The sequence below is a fragment of the Podarcis filfolensis genome, assembly GCF_964270895.1.
Source record: "Podarcis filfolensis genome assembly, chromosome: 11".
NCBI lineage: Eukaryota > Metazoa > Chordata > Lepidosauria > Squamata > Lacertidae > Podarcis > Podarcis filfolensis.
Genome location: NC_139613.1, coordinates 17,951,468 through 17,964,505, shown reverse-complemented (window position 1 = coordinate 17,964,505; position 13,038 = coordinate 17,951,468). Strand labels below are relative to the sequence as shown.

The 13,038-nt window shown below is 43.6% G+C and overlaps 1 protein-coding gene across 1 annotated transcript in view; it reads left to right on the top strand.

Moving 5' to 3' along the window:
* Window positions 1–13,038, top strand: part of LIFR (LIF receptor subunit alpha) — an 86,391-nt gene that overhangs the window by 22,620 nt on the left and 50,733 nt on the right. The window contains 1 exon segment of the mRNA XM_083576038.1: window positions 12,841–13,003. Within this exon segment, the coding sequence (XP_083432164.1) occupies window positions 12,919–13,003 (85 nt within the window). The 5' untranslated portion in view covers window positions 12,841–12,918.

Sequence of the window (13,038 nt, the reverse complement as noted above, 5' to 3'; positions counted from 1 at the left end):
AAATTCAGAAGAGGACTAGAGTTCAAGAGAAGTTTGAGGAAGTCCTGAACTGGGCATAAGCACCTCATTGTTGATTGATTTATGGAAGTATTCTCTTATTAAGCTTAATTGTTTTGTATTATTCTACACGTTCCCTTTTCCCCATCTGCTTCACTTAGCAGTAATAAAAATTGTGAACTTCCAGTTCTTGCCTGAAGTTGAATAATAGCTCTTTTTTAGTTTTCAATAGCTTCTCATTTCACTGTTCATTTATTAATTTCAGAGGAAGAGAAGTGGCCTATTTAGTTCTTACCTGACACACCTCTAACAGCCAGCCTTCAAACTATTTTTGTGGGCACACATCATTTTATGCTAGGATGGCTTTTTATCCACGCAGGTGGTTGGAAGCAACTAATGGAAAGGACTCGTCTTGCTGTAGATGTAAGTCCTAGTTCACTTGCAACCCTGTACAATTTTTCTCTTACTCTTTATCTCCCTTCCCTGTTGATGTTCTTGACAAAATTTAAGACTTTTTGTTCCACTTTTTGCTGGTGTCTTGCCTTGATCCCATTTTGTATTTTATTGTATTCTCCTACATCTCTTAAAGTTTGTAATTTTTGTATCTTTGATTAAATCTTTTGAGCTGCCTTTTGCTGCTTCCATGTTGAGGCAGAAAAGTTGGGATAAAAATGTTTTAAATCAACAAAACAACCAGGAAAGTCCCATCATTCAAAAGGATAATGAAAAAGACAGTGGATACACTTGAGATTCTTATCAAGCTGATCCTGACATGTTTTGAACATATATGTACCTCCTTGGAGCAGATCACTGTGTAGTTACTTTATGTGAACAGTATTTTGATCAAATCTGAATCTCCTCTATTTTACTGCAGTGTAGATGGAACACGTTCAACAGTTTTGCAGTTGTAAAAAGATGTAGTATTTATTGACTATAAAACATACTCTCTCCAGGCTTGGCTCGTATCTATTTAGGCTAGCCAAGCTTGGGGAAAGCCATTTCTTTTATAATCTGCATGTTTGAATAGAATGCACTCTTTATTTCTCTCTTCTTCTTTTTTCCATTCCCTTAATTTTTGGAAAACTGTTGAAGAAGTTAATCTAAATTGGACTAAGTGGGAGAAGAGTGACTGGAATGACAATATTGTTTTCATAAGTTCTAACTCTGTTTAGCATTGTTGAAAGCTCATCAGTGCTTGGATGGAAACACACAGGGATTTTGATTGTGAGCTGCCCAATCCTGCTTTCCCGGAAAACTCAGAAGTTTAATAAATGCTTGAAACACATTGTGGAAATATGGAAATAACTATAGTTCTGGGGTATAGCCTGCTGGAACAAAACAGCTTGTGTTTTAACATCATACTAAAACCATAGAGAAATTTAGATTTGAGAATGAGCCTTGGAGAGCAGGCACACTGTCCTCCCATTTTTTCCTTTGACAAATCTGCAAGGTCATTCAAGAAACCATTTCCCCCAAAATGCTCAGAGCGAATGGATATGATTCTTACCATTTCTACACATTCCAGCCATGTAGAGTTCAGAGGTTTGTATGTATGCAAACATGCTTCTCCAGGCAAGCAAGATTTATGAACGCATTTCAAAGACACATTCCATCCAGCAGAAGCACTCAAGGAATTGGTGGGCTGAGGAAGGGCGGTGTGACCTGGGAAGAGTCCCAACTCTGAGGGCCAATAGAGACATCTGCAGGGCCACATTCCACCCCCAGTGCTCCCTGCCAGTGGGAGGTTCACTATCTCTGCCATCTGGGCTTGTTTCATCAGGACCTTTGCCTTTTCAGCTTGGATGTCAATCTCTCAGATGAGGCTGTCATTACTTTCATGTGCTTATTAATGGACATATTCTAGAGTATTTTTGTGCATTCTCGAAATCAGTCTTGGGACACCTCTGGCATGCTATGCGTTTTGTAATCTTTAAAGGTAAAGGGACCCCTGACCATTAGGTCCAGTCATGGCCAACTCTGGGGTTGCGGCGCTCATCTCACTTTATTGGCCGAGGGAGCTGGAGTACAGCTTCCGGCGAACCAGAGCAGCGCACGGAAACGCCGTTTACCTTCCCACCGAAGCGGTACCTATTTATCTGCTTGCACTTCGACAGGCTTTTGAACTGCTAGGTTGGCAGGAGCAGGGACCAAACAATGGGAGCTGAACCCATCACGGGGATTCGAACCGCCGACCTTCTGATCGGCAAGTCCTAGGCTCTGTGGGTTAAACCCGCGTCCCACTTGTAATCTTTAGAGGAGAGAAATTGCCTGGCATGCCCTGTCCATTGAGGAGTCTGGGGAAAGAAGACCACAGGGGTGTGCTATGTGTCCTCAGGCTACTCTCAAAAGGCTCCCATGTTGCCAAATCCTTGAATTCCTTGAATTCCTTGAAATCCTTGAATTCCTTTCATTTGTCTGACCCATTTGGTTTTAAAGATAAAACAAAAAGAGCCCACTATTGCCCTGCTATCATGGGTGTCTTATTGATGGGTGTCTTATTGATGTAAGCCAGGTGCTAGGTTTAGGGCCATCTGCCCCCCTCCACATCTGGTCTTAGAAACTGTGTGTTTGCATGTCAATCACCCTTCCCTGGGGACCTGAGGCAGATTGTCTTATCATGGCTATAATTAGCTCTTATCGATCCTCTGTCAGAGACAAGGCCGGTGACAGATTAGTTTATCTTAACTCACAGGAAACTCTGGGGAAGGAAAGGGGGGAAATCAGGAAAGCGAGAAAATGCTGGGTAAAATATTAAACGGTTGCTTAACTCGGGCTGCTTTATTGTCCTGGCTATGTTTTGGAGTTTGTGTCATAAGCGAATGGCTTTGGCCAAGTCTGCTTCGGTGGCCTCAAGTTGTGTGAATGCCAGTTGATTTCAAAAATGTGCCCTTGGATTCTTTTACTGCATGGTTGGTAATAAATGGTTGTTGTTGTGACGACAGGTAAGTGGTATGCCACTTTGACTTATGTCTGGCTTGTAGTATGGTAACAGAACAAGCCAAATTCACACACTTTTTTCATGGGGCCTGATAGTTTACCCTGTTAAATAAGTTCTGGAATATTAGCTTGTCCTGTTAAATAAGTTATGGACTACCAATCTTATCTCTCTCTTTATCCTTCCTCCAAGCAGCTGACAGCATGGTCTTGCTCTTTCAGCACCACTGCAAAGTGTATTGCTGGGGGTGATATGGGAGAGTATTCTGGTTCAGATCATCATATCTCTGCCTTTTGGTCCTCCCAGAAAGTCTGAAACAAACCATAGTTTCCTGGCTAGAGAAACTATGATTAGCATCTCTCTGGTTTGATTGCTTGAGACTTGGGGGGGGGGGGTGTGCAAAAAGGCTCACACATATATCTTGGCTTATGGAGCAGAGAGATGATTCTCCGAATGCAGTCAATGACTGGCTCAAGGTTACTCAGTAAGTTGCGTGACTGGGGCTTGTGTGACTGAGAATCAGGGGCTTGGCCCTGATTCTCTTTAGCCTTAAGACCAAACTAGATGATACGTGATGAGCATGATCACATTGTACTTTCATTGTATTTTCATGCACACGCAAAGCTTCTTTTAAAACCTCTTTCAATGAGCCTCTTTGAGAGTCAGTACATTAGTGGACCTCTGTTGCCAGTGGAGCAATTACCGTATTTTTCGCTCTATAAGACGCACCAGACCACAAGACGCACCTAGTTTTTGGAGGAGGAAAACAAGAAAAAAAATATTCTGAATCTCAGAAGCCAGAACAGCAAGAGGGATCTCTGCGCAGTGAAAGCAGCAATCCCTGTTGCTGTTCTGGCTTCTGTGATAGCCGCGCAGCCTGCATTCACTCCATAAGACACACACACGTTTCCCTTTACTTTTTAGGAGGGAAAAAGTGAGTCTTATACAGCAAAAAATACGGTATTTCTATTTCAGTTTTTTTGATTGACTAACTTTTATTCTGTCTCAAATGACTAAACTATGTTGCAGAAAAAAGGAGGAAAATGTAGGTGGTAAAGTAGAATTTCCTTTTCCTTTTCTTTTACCCAGGGGACTTGTTTTGAAGTAGCACAATCTCTTAATTATAAAAGATAAGAGGGAAGGCATTGTCCTGACAACTTAGAGCACAAAACCAAGTTTGATGTGATGGAAGTCAGGGGCTGAAAGCTGTAGGTCAGCACAGTTTGCTCTTAAGAAAACAAGTTCCTCTTCTATTTCTGTATCGTTATTGTTGCTGTCAGCCAAATTGGCAATTTGCTTTAGTTTCCCAGAAATGTGCGCTACTTCTGGCGTGGACTTCTAATTAGGGGGAAATTTTGGAAGCTTTTTATGCTGGCAATAATAACAGGATGTGTAATATGATACTTGTATCTCTTGAGTGCCTTCCTTTTCCTGCTGAAACAATGTCTACTTGATACATACGCCTGCATGCAATTCTATATTATCCTCTTTCGTATGGGAGACTTTTCTGAAAGGGTTTGATAGCATCTCTGGTCTTAGCACCTATTTTTCCTTTTCCTATATCGGGTGCCAGCTCAGATCCTTTCAGGAATGTGAGAAATGGCGACGCTTCGTTCTGGATTTTGCAATCACAAAATGAAACAAATCCAGAAACATTTCAAAAACAATTGCAAAACTGTTACAGGAATATGGGAGCATAGATACACTTTATCACTGAGCTGTTTCTTTTCAGAACTTGCTCAGGTTGGACAAATGTGTGTGTTTATGGATCAGCAGTCTTCATGTTGTTGGACTACAACTCCCATCATCCCTAGCTAGCAGGACCAGTGGCCAGGGATGATGGGAGTTGTAGTCCAACAACAGCTGGGGACCCAAGTTAAAGAAACACTGCTGTAGGCAATAAAGTGGTACCTCGGGTTACATACACTTCAGGTTACATATGCTTCAGGTTACAGACTCTGCTAACCCAGAAATAGTACCTCGGGTTAAGAACTTTGCTTCAGGATGAGAACAGAAATTGTGCTCCGGCGGCGCAGCAGCAGCAGGAGGCCCCATTAGCTAAAGTGGTGCTTCAGGTTAAGAACAGTTTCAGGTTAAGAACGGACCTCCGGAATGAACTAAGTACTTAACCTGAGGTACCACTGTACTGTGCTAGATGCCAGTGGTCTGACTCTGTGCCATGCTGATTGGAGAAACGGTTCCCCTGGTCATATCTGTGGTGTATCCAGGAATCGGACTGAGGTATTCTCAGCAAGCAAATCCTTATGGGCCCCAACCCTTTCCCTGACCACCCCTCATTTCAGCCTCAAGTCTATATTTTTCTATTCCTCCGGGGAAGGCTGCAGTAGTTCCCTGCGATGGGTCGTGGCTTCCTGACACACGTTTTTTGCAAGTGGGATCGACTTGGCAGCCCTGAGCTGAACTGCTTGGAAAAGGGAAGGAAGAGGGTGATTTTTCCAAGCATGTAATTTTAAAGATGGAAGCACACCAGCTTTCTCTCCTGGGGGCCCCCTGTAAGTCTTCTGACTCATTCTGGCACACTTGGAGGGCAGGTTCTGATTATGGGTCAGGCAGCAGGTTTGCTGAGGGGGGAGAAATCCCTGCAGGGAGAGACGTTTATGTGCACTCGGTCTGAGCTCTTCTCCCTTGTGAATTTGCCCTGTTCCCTCAGAAATGCTCTGCTTCCAACACAGTCTTAGATAAATATTATTGTATGCAACTCCCTAATTATCCGCCTGTGGAATGTACTGCTTTTAGTAATCCCAAACAGATAGCGCGGATACAACAAAAATGTAAACCTTCTTATCCAACTCAGCACAGTTCTTTAAAAGGCTTGGCAGAAATGAGAGATGTCAGGGAAAACTCATTAACCCAGGACTCCAATATAAGTTTGAGAGGTATGTATTTCAAGCCTTGAGTTTTTCAACTTGGAATTTAAACCTGAGCCAGAAAAGAATTCCTGGCTTATCCCAAGTTGAACCCCCAGCCCCAAATTCTGCTCCCCTATAACACCGCTTACTGGCCAGCCTGGAGGTGGCTAAAAAAACAATATCCCAGTGGTGTGGAGAGGAAGAGTTTCCTCTGTATCCCCTCTCTGGGGCCAGGATGAAAGGTGTCCAGTAGCCTTGAGGAAACATAGTTTTCCCAGGATCTAGTGGAATGTCAGCAGCTCTTTGAGGGAAATGACATTTCTCTCTCTCTCTCTTTTTAGAAAATCTTTATTAATTTTCACATAGACAAATATACATAACGTATAATACAAAAGACGATACAAATGAATGAAAACAATAAAGAAAGACATTTCTCAAGGCAACCACAGCCTTTTGTCATGCCACACTATGGCACAATTTACCAGAAACCATAGAGGTGTGTTAGAGAGATCTCCCTTTCCTCTGTGGTTGGAGTGTTGCTGCCACTGCACGGGGGCAGTAAGTGATGCTTGGAGGGAAGAGAGGAAGGGGTTAAGTAGGCCTAGCTTTTTTGAGTGTGTGACTTTGGCTTAGAAATAAGCTGAAATATTCTCTGGTATGTTTTGGCAGTAACTTTATTTGGCTTATTTCTGAGCCAGGACCAAAGTGAGGCACTAGGATGGACTGGCCACCCATTACAATCCATCATCGATTTTTCTCTCTGTATCTTGCACTGTGTGTATGTTGGTGGCCCAGGCTGCTCATTATCCCTTTCCTCTATAGTTTACACATCTGTCTCTTGCTAGCCTTCAACAGCTTTTGTGAGTCAGAGCTGAGTGGGAAACTGCTCTGTGTGTTCAGTCGGCATCTTGCTGTCATGGGCTGTTTTTGCGCAGGAACCGTTGTGATAAATGTGGTGCCGGTCAGTGTTGAGTTGACCGGTAGTATTGTGCTGATAGCAGTGCCATATGCTCGTTACAGCTTACATATTTTATTTATCTGTTTTTCCAAGTCCTCAGTAAAGGTTGTAAGTGTGGGCTGAATTTTGAAAAAGAGAGGCTGGGTTTTTTGGGGTGTGGGTGTGTGTAGGGATTCTTTAAAGAAAACCAAACTCCTCTGCCTTATAGCAGTGAAAATAGATAGAGGTTGTGTGGGTGTTATCCTGCTCTCCCCACAAAGCAGGACTCCTTGAGCATCTCTCTCCCATTTTCTTGCAATAACCCTCTGAGGTAGTCTCAGTTGGAGAACGATCGTGCAGTGAGCTTCATAGCTATGCAGGATTTGAACCCTAGTCTTGCCAGCTCTTGTTCAACTTAACTACCACATCATGCCTCCTGAGTCCATGAGGAAAGTTGAGGAGCCATGTCACCTGAAATCTCAGAAACTGTACTGAGTTGGGTTTCCAACAGTTTAGAGAATCGGGCTTTTTGCAGCTCTCCCTCTTGACTAGATGCAAGAGCCCAGTAAATATGTTTCTTGGTGGCTGAAGTATGCTTAAGGAAATGCGAGCTCCCAGTGGCCTCATGGGTTCCCATGTGCTGTCATGCAGCGGTTCCCCTACTACAATGTTGTTGTACCACCATTTTCACTAACCATGGTTGGCACTAAACTGCATGTGAAACCAAGGTTTTCAAATGGTTCTTTGAATTCCAGCTGTGGTTATCAAACAGCAGTGGTGCGCATCATCCTAATGGTGATGGTTTAGCTCCTGTGTGACAAGAAGAGAGAGAGAATGGAAAGAAGGATACGAGCCGAGGAAAGGAGGTAAAGACCAGGCCTTGGCTGTGGCCATGTTGACAGTATTGATAGCCTTCAACCTCTTGCCCAGACAAGTGCAACAGTGAGGATGCAGGTCTCAGCCTTGCTCACCATGTGGGAACAGTGTGGGTGATTATGGGGTGGTCCTGCCCATTTGGCCCTACTCACTTTTGATTTGGCCTTGCACCCTCTCCCCCCACCCAGCAACATGCAGCCCCCCCCCCAAAGTTGTAAACTTGGACCATAGAAATTTGGCCAATCTTGGCCTGAGGGGTATAAACCATCTGTGAGTTGGAGGCAAAATTACACAGTCATCTTTTCCACCCACTGTCCCAAGAACACAAAGCCCAGTAGCTCAATGGCAGATGATCTTGCTTTGCAGGGAGAAGAGGTCTGAACCATTCCCTGGCATTTCCTTTCCAGGTAGGACTGGGAGAGCACTCTGTCAGACCAATGATCTGACTCATTATAAAGCACTTTCTCATGTTTTTATGACTGCTAATCGCATTGCCTCGCTTGTAATCAAGCCTGCATTTGTCACATCACTGTCAAGCTAAAAAGCAGGCTCCCTGTATCCAGCGCTAAGGTTTTGTGTAGGCAAGCACTTAAAAAAAGCAAGTAAATAGCAACACAAGTTCATTATCGGTTTGCTGAATTTCTCTTTCTAACTGCTCTTGTTCAGACACGCTGTGCTGAGGCCAAATATATATTCAAAAGCATATATTCAAAGCCTACCTGCTGCACTGAGTGACAGCACGCACCTGATGAGTTATTTCACTCTTGCCTCATCTTGTCTGTGCTTCAGCAAACGGAAAAATGTCCCGCTTGAAGTATCATGTATTGTAGCTATGTACTGTTAGTACTATCTGGCTTGGCAGGAGCCATTAGATATAAAAAAAATACAAACGACATGATGTAACTTTTGAAGTGCCCACGCCATCCAGGTTTCCAGCTTTCCACAGCCAAAAGGCTCAGGAAACAGATCTGGAAAACCCCATGTGACGGGCGCCTTAAAGTTTCGTCCTGGCTTCTGAAAATATTATTGGCATCTATCCATTCCTGATAACAGATCAGTTGTGCTACGTGTGTGAGTGGGGGGGGGGTATGTATCCATAGTTTTTCCTCAAGAAGGTATCTGAGTCTGAAACTACTCATACCCTCCTTTTACAGAAGGTTCCTTCCTCCTTGCTTGCACCTTCTTCCTCCATCACAGCTGCATCCCATTCTGGCTGTTTTACAGTGAATTAGGAGAGGTTGTTTTTGCTACTTCCTCTGCTGAGGAGGTAGCCACGTAATCACCACCCTGTGGCAACTCAGCATTTTCCCTTCTAACTCTGCATTCACACCTTATATTAAAAGCACTACGATACCACTTTAAACCACCATGGCTTCCCCCAAATAAGTTATTCACAGGGGAACTCTGGCCGATGTAGCTGATTAAGAGGATTAAGGGTTTCCTAACAATACCTAACACCCTTAACAAGCTGCAACTCCCAGAATTCTTTGGGGGAACCCGTTACTATTTAAGCTGCATTCTTAGTGCCTAGAATGTATTGTGTGATCTGCCTTAAGGTAAGCTAAGAGCATGTGCATTGCATCCAGCTTGAAGGATGTCTTTTACAATGTGGTGTGTTTGTTGACTCTGTTTTCAGGACTGCAGCTGGCCAGTGCTTGCCGTAGCTCACAGGTGGACTGCATGTTTTGCAAAATGTCCAAAGTCCAGGCCCCAGCATCTCTCATTAACAGTTTTGAATTTGGGGACTGGGAAGGGCTTTTTGGTCCCAAGAACTGGAAGGTCAACCCTTAGCTGGAACAATACAGCTCTAGGCTACGTGGTCCAGTGGTTTGACTTGCTATAGCAGCTTCATGTGTTGGAAAAAAATGCAGATGGTTCCAGTTTCTCTATGCCCAACTTCTCCGGGTAGAAGGGTGGGGGGAAATCTCTGCTTTATAGGTTGGAGAGCTGCTTCCTATTGCAAGAACTAACATTATGTAGAGGAAGCATGATATTATGGTAAACCACAGTGCCCAGAATTCCTTGAGGAAAAGAATTTGCTTCAAAAGTGCTTTAAAGGTATTGGGTGTACACAGCCCTAGTTCTCCATCATTTAGGGAGAATTGCAGGTCATGTCAAACATGCATCTGGCTTTGGGCATCTTGTTTTGAACAACAGGGCACTGCTATGTGTTTGTTCATGCTGATGATACCCAGCGGACTTTGAACAGGAGTGAAATTTATCTGAACTTTCTAAAGTTGATCTAAAAATGAGTCTGAGTATTGCATTCTTGCAATATATAATTGCATAGCTGAATGCTGCCTTCTGCAGTCTTTGTAAAAAATCTTGATAACCAATTTTTTTCCTCTGCAAGACAAAACATTCCCCAGCCTTTTTCTAGCCTTTAGAAAGACTCTTGTTGTCTTATGAGGAGCAACAGGAGGACCAGAGTTTTTTGCTTTTGGAAAATTTGCAGGGGACATTGGGTTAAAATGAGTGTGGTCAAATGGAGGGGCTGCCAAATAATTGAATTTTATGAAGCTGTGGTTCTTTTTAAAAATAGCATAATGTTCATTCCTCTGCTCAGATGACTCTCTTTGAAGCCAAAGACTGATTCAACTAATTGCAAAGAAATGCTTTGGCCCAGAAGACCCAACCACAGTGCACTTGCTTTGCTGGCAATGGTGTTAAAAAGTAAACATATACCCTGCGCATAAAATTTTATAATGCACTGTAGTGCAGTCTTAGAAAGGATGGTCAAAACAGATGTGATGTGGAAAGTACTGGATTGGATCTCCTGATGCATTTAGTTTTCTTTTTTAAAACCAAGAGCATGGGAGAATTTAGACTGAGCCAGTGGGGTGGCTGAAACAGATGTTTACCCTTCTTTCCTCAGAATTATGTTGTCTGTTTCCCTTCCTGCTCCTTGGTGTTAATAGGAGGATCATGAAAAATTTGTCTGGCGAAATTGCCTGTTCCCACGTTGGTCCGGGGAGCTGCCACAGTCCTGTGCTAGGTTTCTTCCTGCCCCCTTCCAACTGTTGTGTCTCTGGGGAAGGGTGTAGCTCACTGGTACAGCTTGCATGCAGAATGTCCCAGATTTAATGCTTGGGATCTCCACAAAACACTGGGAGAGGCTTCCAGCCTGAAACTCTGGAAAGATGGTACCAGCCTGTGTTGACAATTACTGAGCTCACTGGACCTGGCTCTGAATAAGACATGTCCCTATGTTTGATGTTTGTGAAAAGGGGCACAGCCTTGCGAGGTGTTTGAATATGTCAAAAGGCTGACTTGCTCTAGCTCTCTTTCAACGCTGGTTTAGAAGGGTTGTTCAGTTAAAGCGAAAATACAGTCATACCTTGGAAGTCAGACAGAGTCCTTTCTGGAAGTCCGTTCAACTTCCAAAACGGTCGGAAACCAAAATGCAGCTTCTGATTGGCTGCAGGAGCTTCCTAAAGCCAATTGGAAGCCAAGGAAGCCACATTGGACATTCGGCTTCCAAAAGAACATTTGAAAACTGGAACAGTCTCTTCTGGGTTTTGATCGTTAGGGAGCCGATTTGTTCGGGAGCCAAGGCATTTGAGATCCAAGGTATGACTGTAAAATAGAATAAACACAGTGGAGCAACTACGATTCAGCCAGCTGCCACTCCACTGCAACCAATGTTTGTAATGAATGCTTTTACTTCTGTTGTTTTTCCTTACGGTGCTGCTAGTTAGACTAGACTAGCCCTAGGATACAGATAGACCAGTTGTCTCAATCCGTAGAAGACATCTTCCTACACTGGAGGAAAGTCCCTCGTCTCTTCCGTGAGATGCCTGGCTTAGACAGTTTGAACTTGTTTTAACATCCCGACTTGTTCTGATCTTGCCAATGCCAGTTTCTAGTTTGGATGGTTGCTGGGTTAATTTTTGTACGGGGTGGGGTGATGTGGGGAGAAAGAGGCGGGGAGAGCACCCAATACTTGTGAGTATCTTGCCTCATCTGAATCAGGCCAGAGGCTCCATAGGGAGAAGTCTTGGAGAAGATCCCACTTGAGAATCTGGAAAGAGGAAACTAGTCAGAGTAGACAGGGCCAGGTTTACAGACCTATGCCTTGGTCTGTAATGATGCAGCTTCCTCTGTGTGTGGGTGTGTGGGAGGATTTTAAGCAGATGGCCATCTGGCATGGATGCTTTAGCTGAGATTCCTGCATTGCAGCAGGTTGGCCTTGATGACCCTCCCATTCTACAATTTTGTGATGCTATGATTCTGTATGGGCCAATGGGCCCATTTGTTCCAGCATCCGCTTCTCACAGTGGCCAACCAGGTTCCTCTAGGAAACCTGCAAGCAGGACTCCAGCACAGGAGCGCTCTGCCTCCCTGTGATTCCCAGCTTCCCCATTCTAATAAATGGACTCCTTCAGGGTCATGCCTTTTCAATACGGTCACTAACTGTTTGAACCAATTTAGCAGCATTTCTTTTATTTATATTCTTTTATTTCCCTTTTCTTCCCTCCCCCTCCCCTTTTATGAAGATTACCCGCTCTGAGACCCCACAGCTAATTCTCCCCTGGCCTCCTCGCTGGCCCAAGTAGGACCAATTCCGCCAGCTAGCCCTGGGGATTATCTAATGCTTATTTCCCCTAAATTGATTGCTGAATTCTGAATTTTATTGTTATTCATGTTTTTAAACTGTATTTTATGCTGCTTTTATCCCGGGAAGGGCAGGGTATAAATAAAAATAATTTATTATTGTTGTTGTTGTTGTTGTTGTTGTTGTTGTTGTTGTTGTTGTCTTGTAACCAGATCTATGCCCACTTTGGCTTTCAGTTTATAATGGGAAACTTCTTCCGGTAATGCCAGGTGATTTCTGTTCAGTTCAGCTTTTTGGGGGGCATCAAACCATCAGGCATCACAGAAGATTAAAATGAAAACACTTAAAAAAAAAAAAGCTACCTCCATAACCCTGGCACAGCATCGTCCTGTGCTAAATTGGTACTAATTTGCCTTGCTGCTTCTGCAGAAACAATTCCTGAGCGGACAATAAGGAACAGATTTTGTCTAAAGTTGTTTCTCCCTATGAGGCGATTTCCAGCCAGAAATAGGCTCCAATACCTACTTTTAAACATTTTTCTCCCCACAGGCTGCTGTCCAGAATTGTTCAGGCATTGTGCAATCCATTGGCATTGTGTATATTTCAAGTATATAAACTAGTGACGTTGCCTGAATATCTACAATTCATTCTCTCTCTTATCAATTTTTAGAGCCTGTCTGTGTGAAAGAGGATGATCTTTGCTGCTTGAAGTGACTGATTCTCCATCTCCATAGTGAATTGTAGAAGAATGTGGATTAACCAAATTCCCTGCTGTCTATTGGCAGTAGTGCATTTGTGTGTCCTGAACCAATTGGCCCAGTGTCAGGAAACAGGTTGGTATAATCTGATATCTCTCCCTCTCTCATTA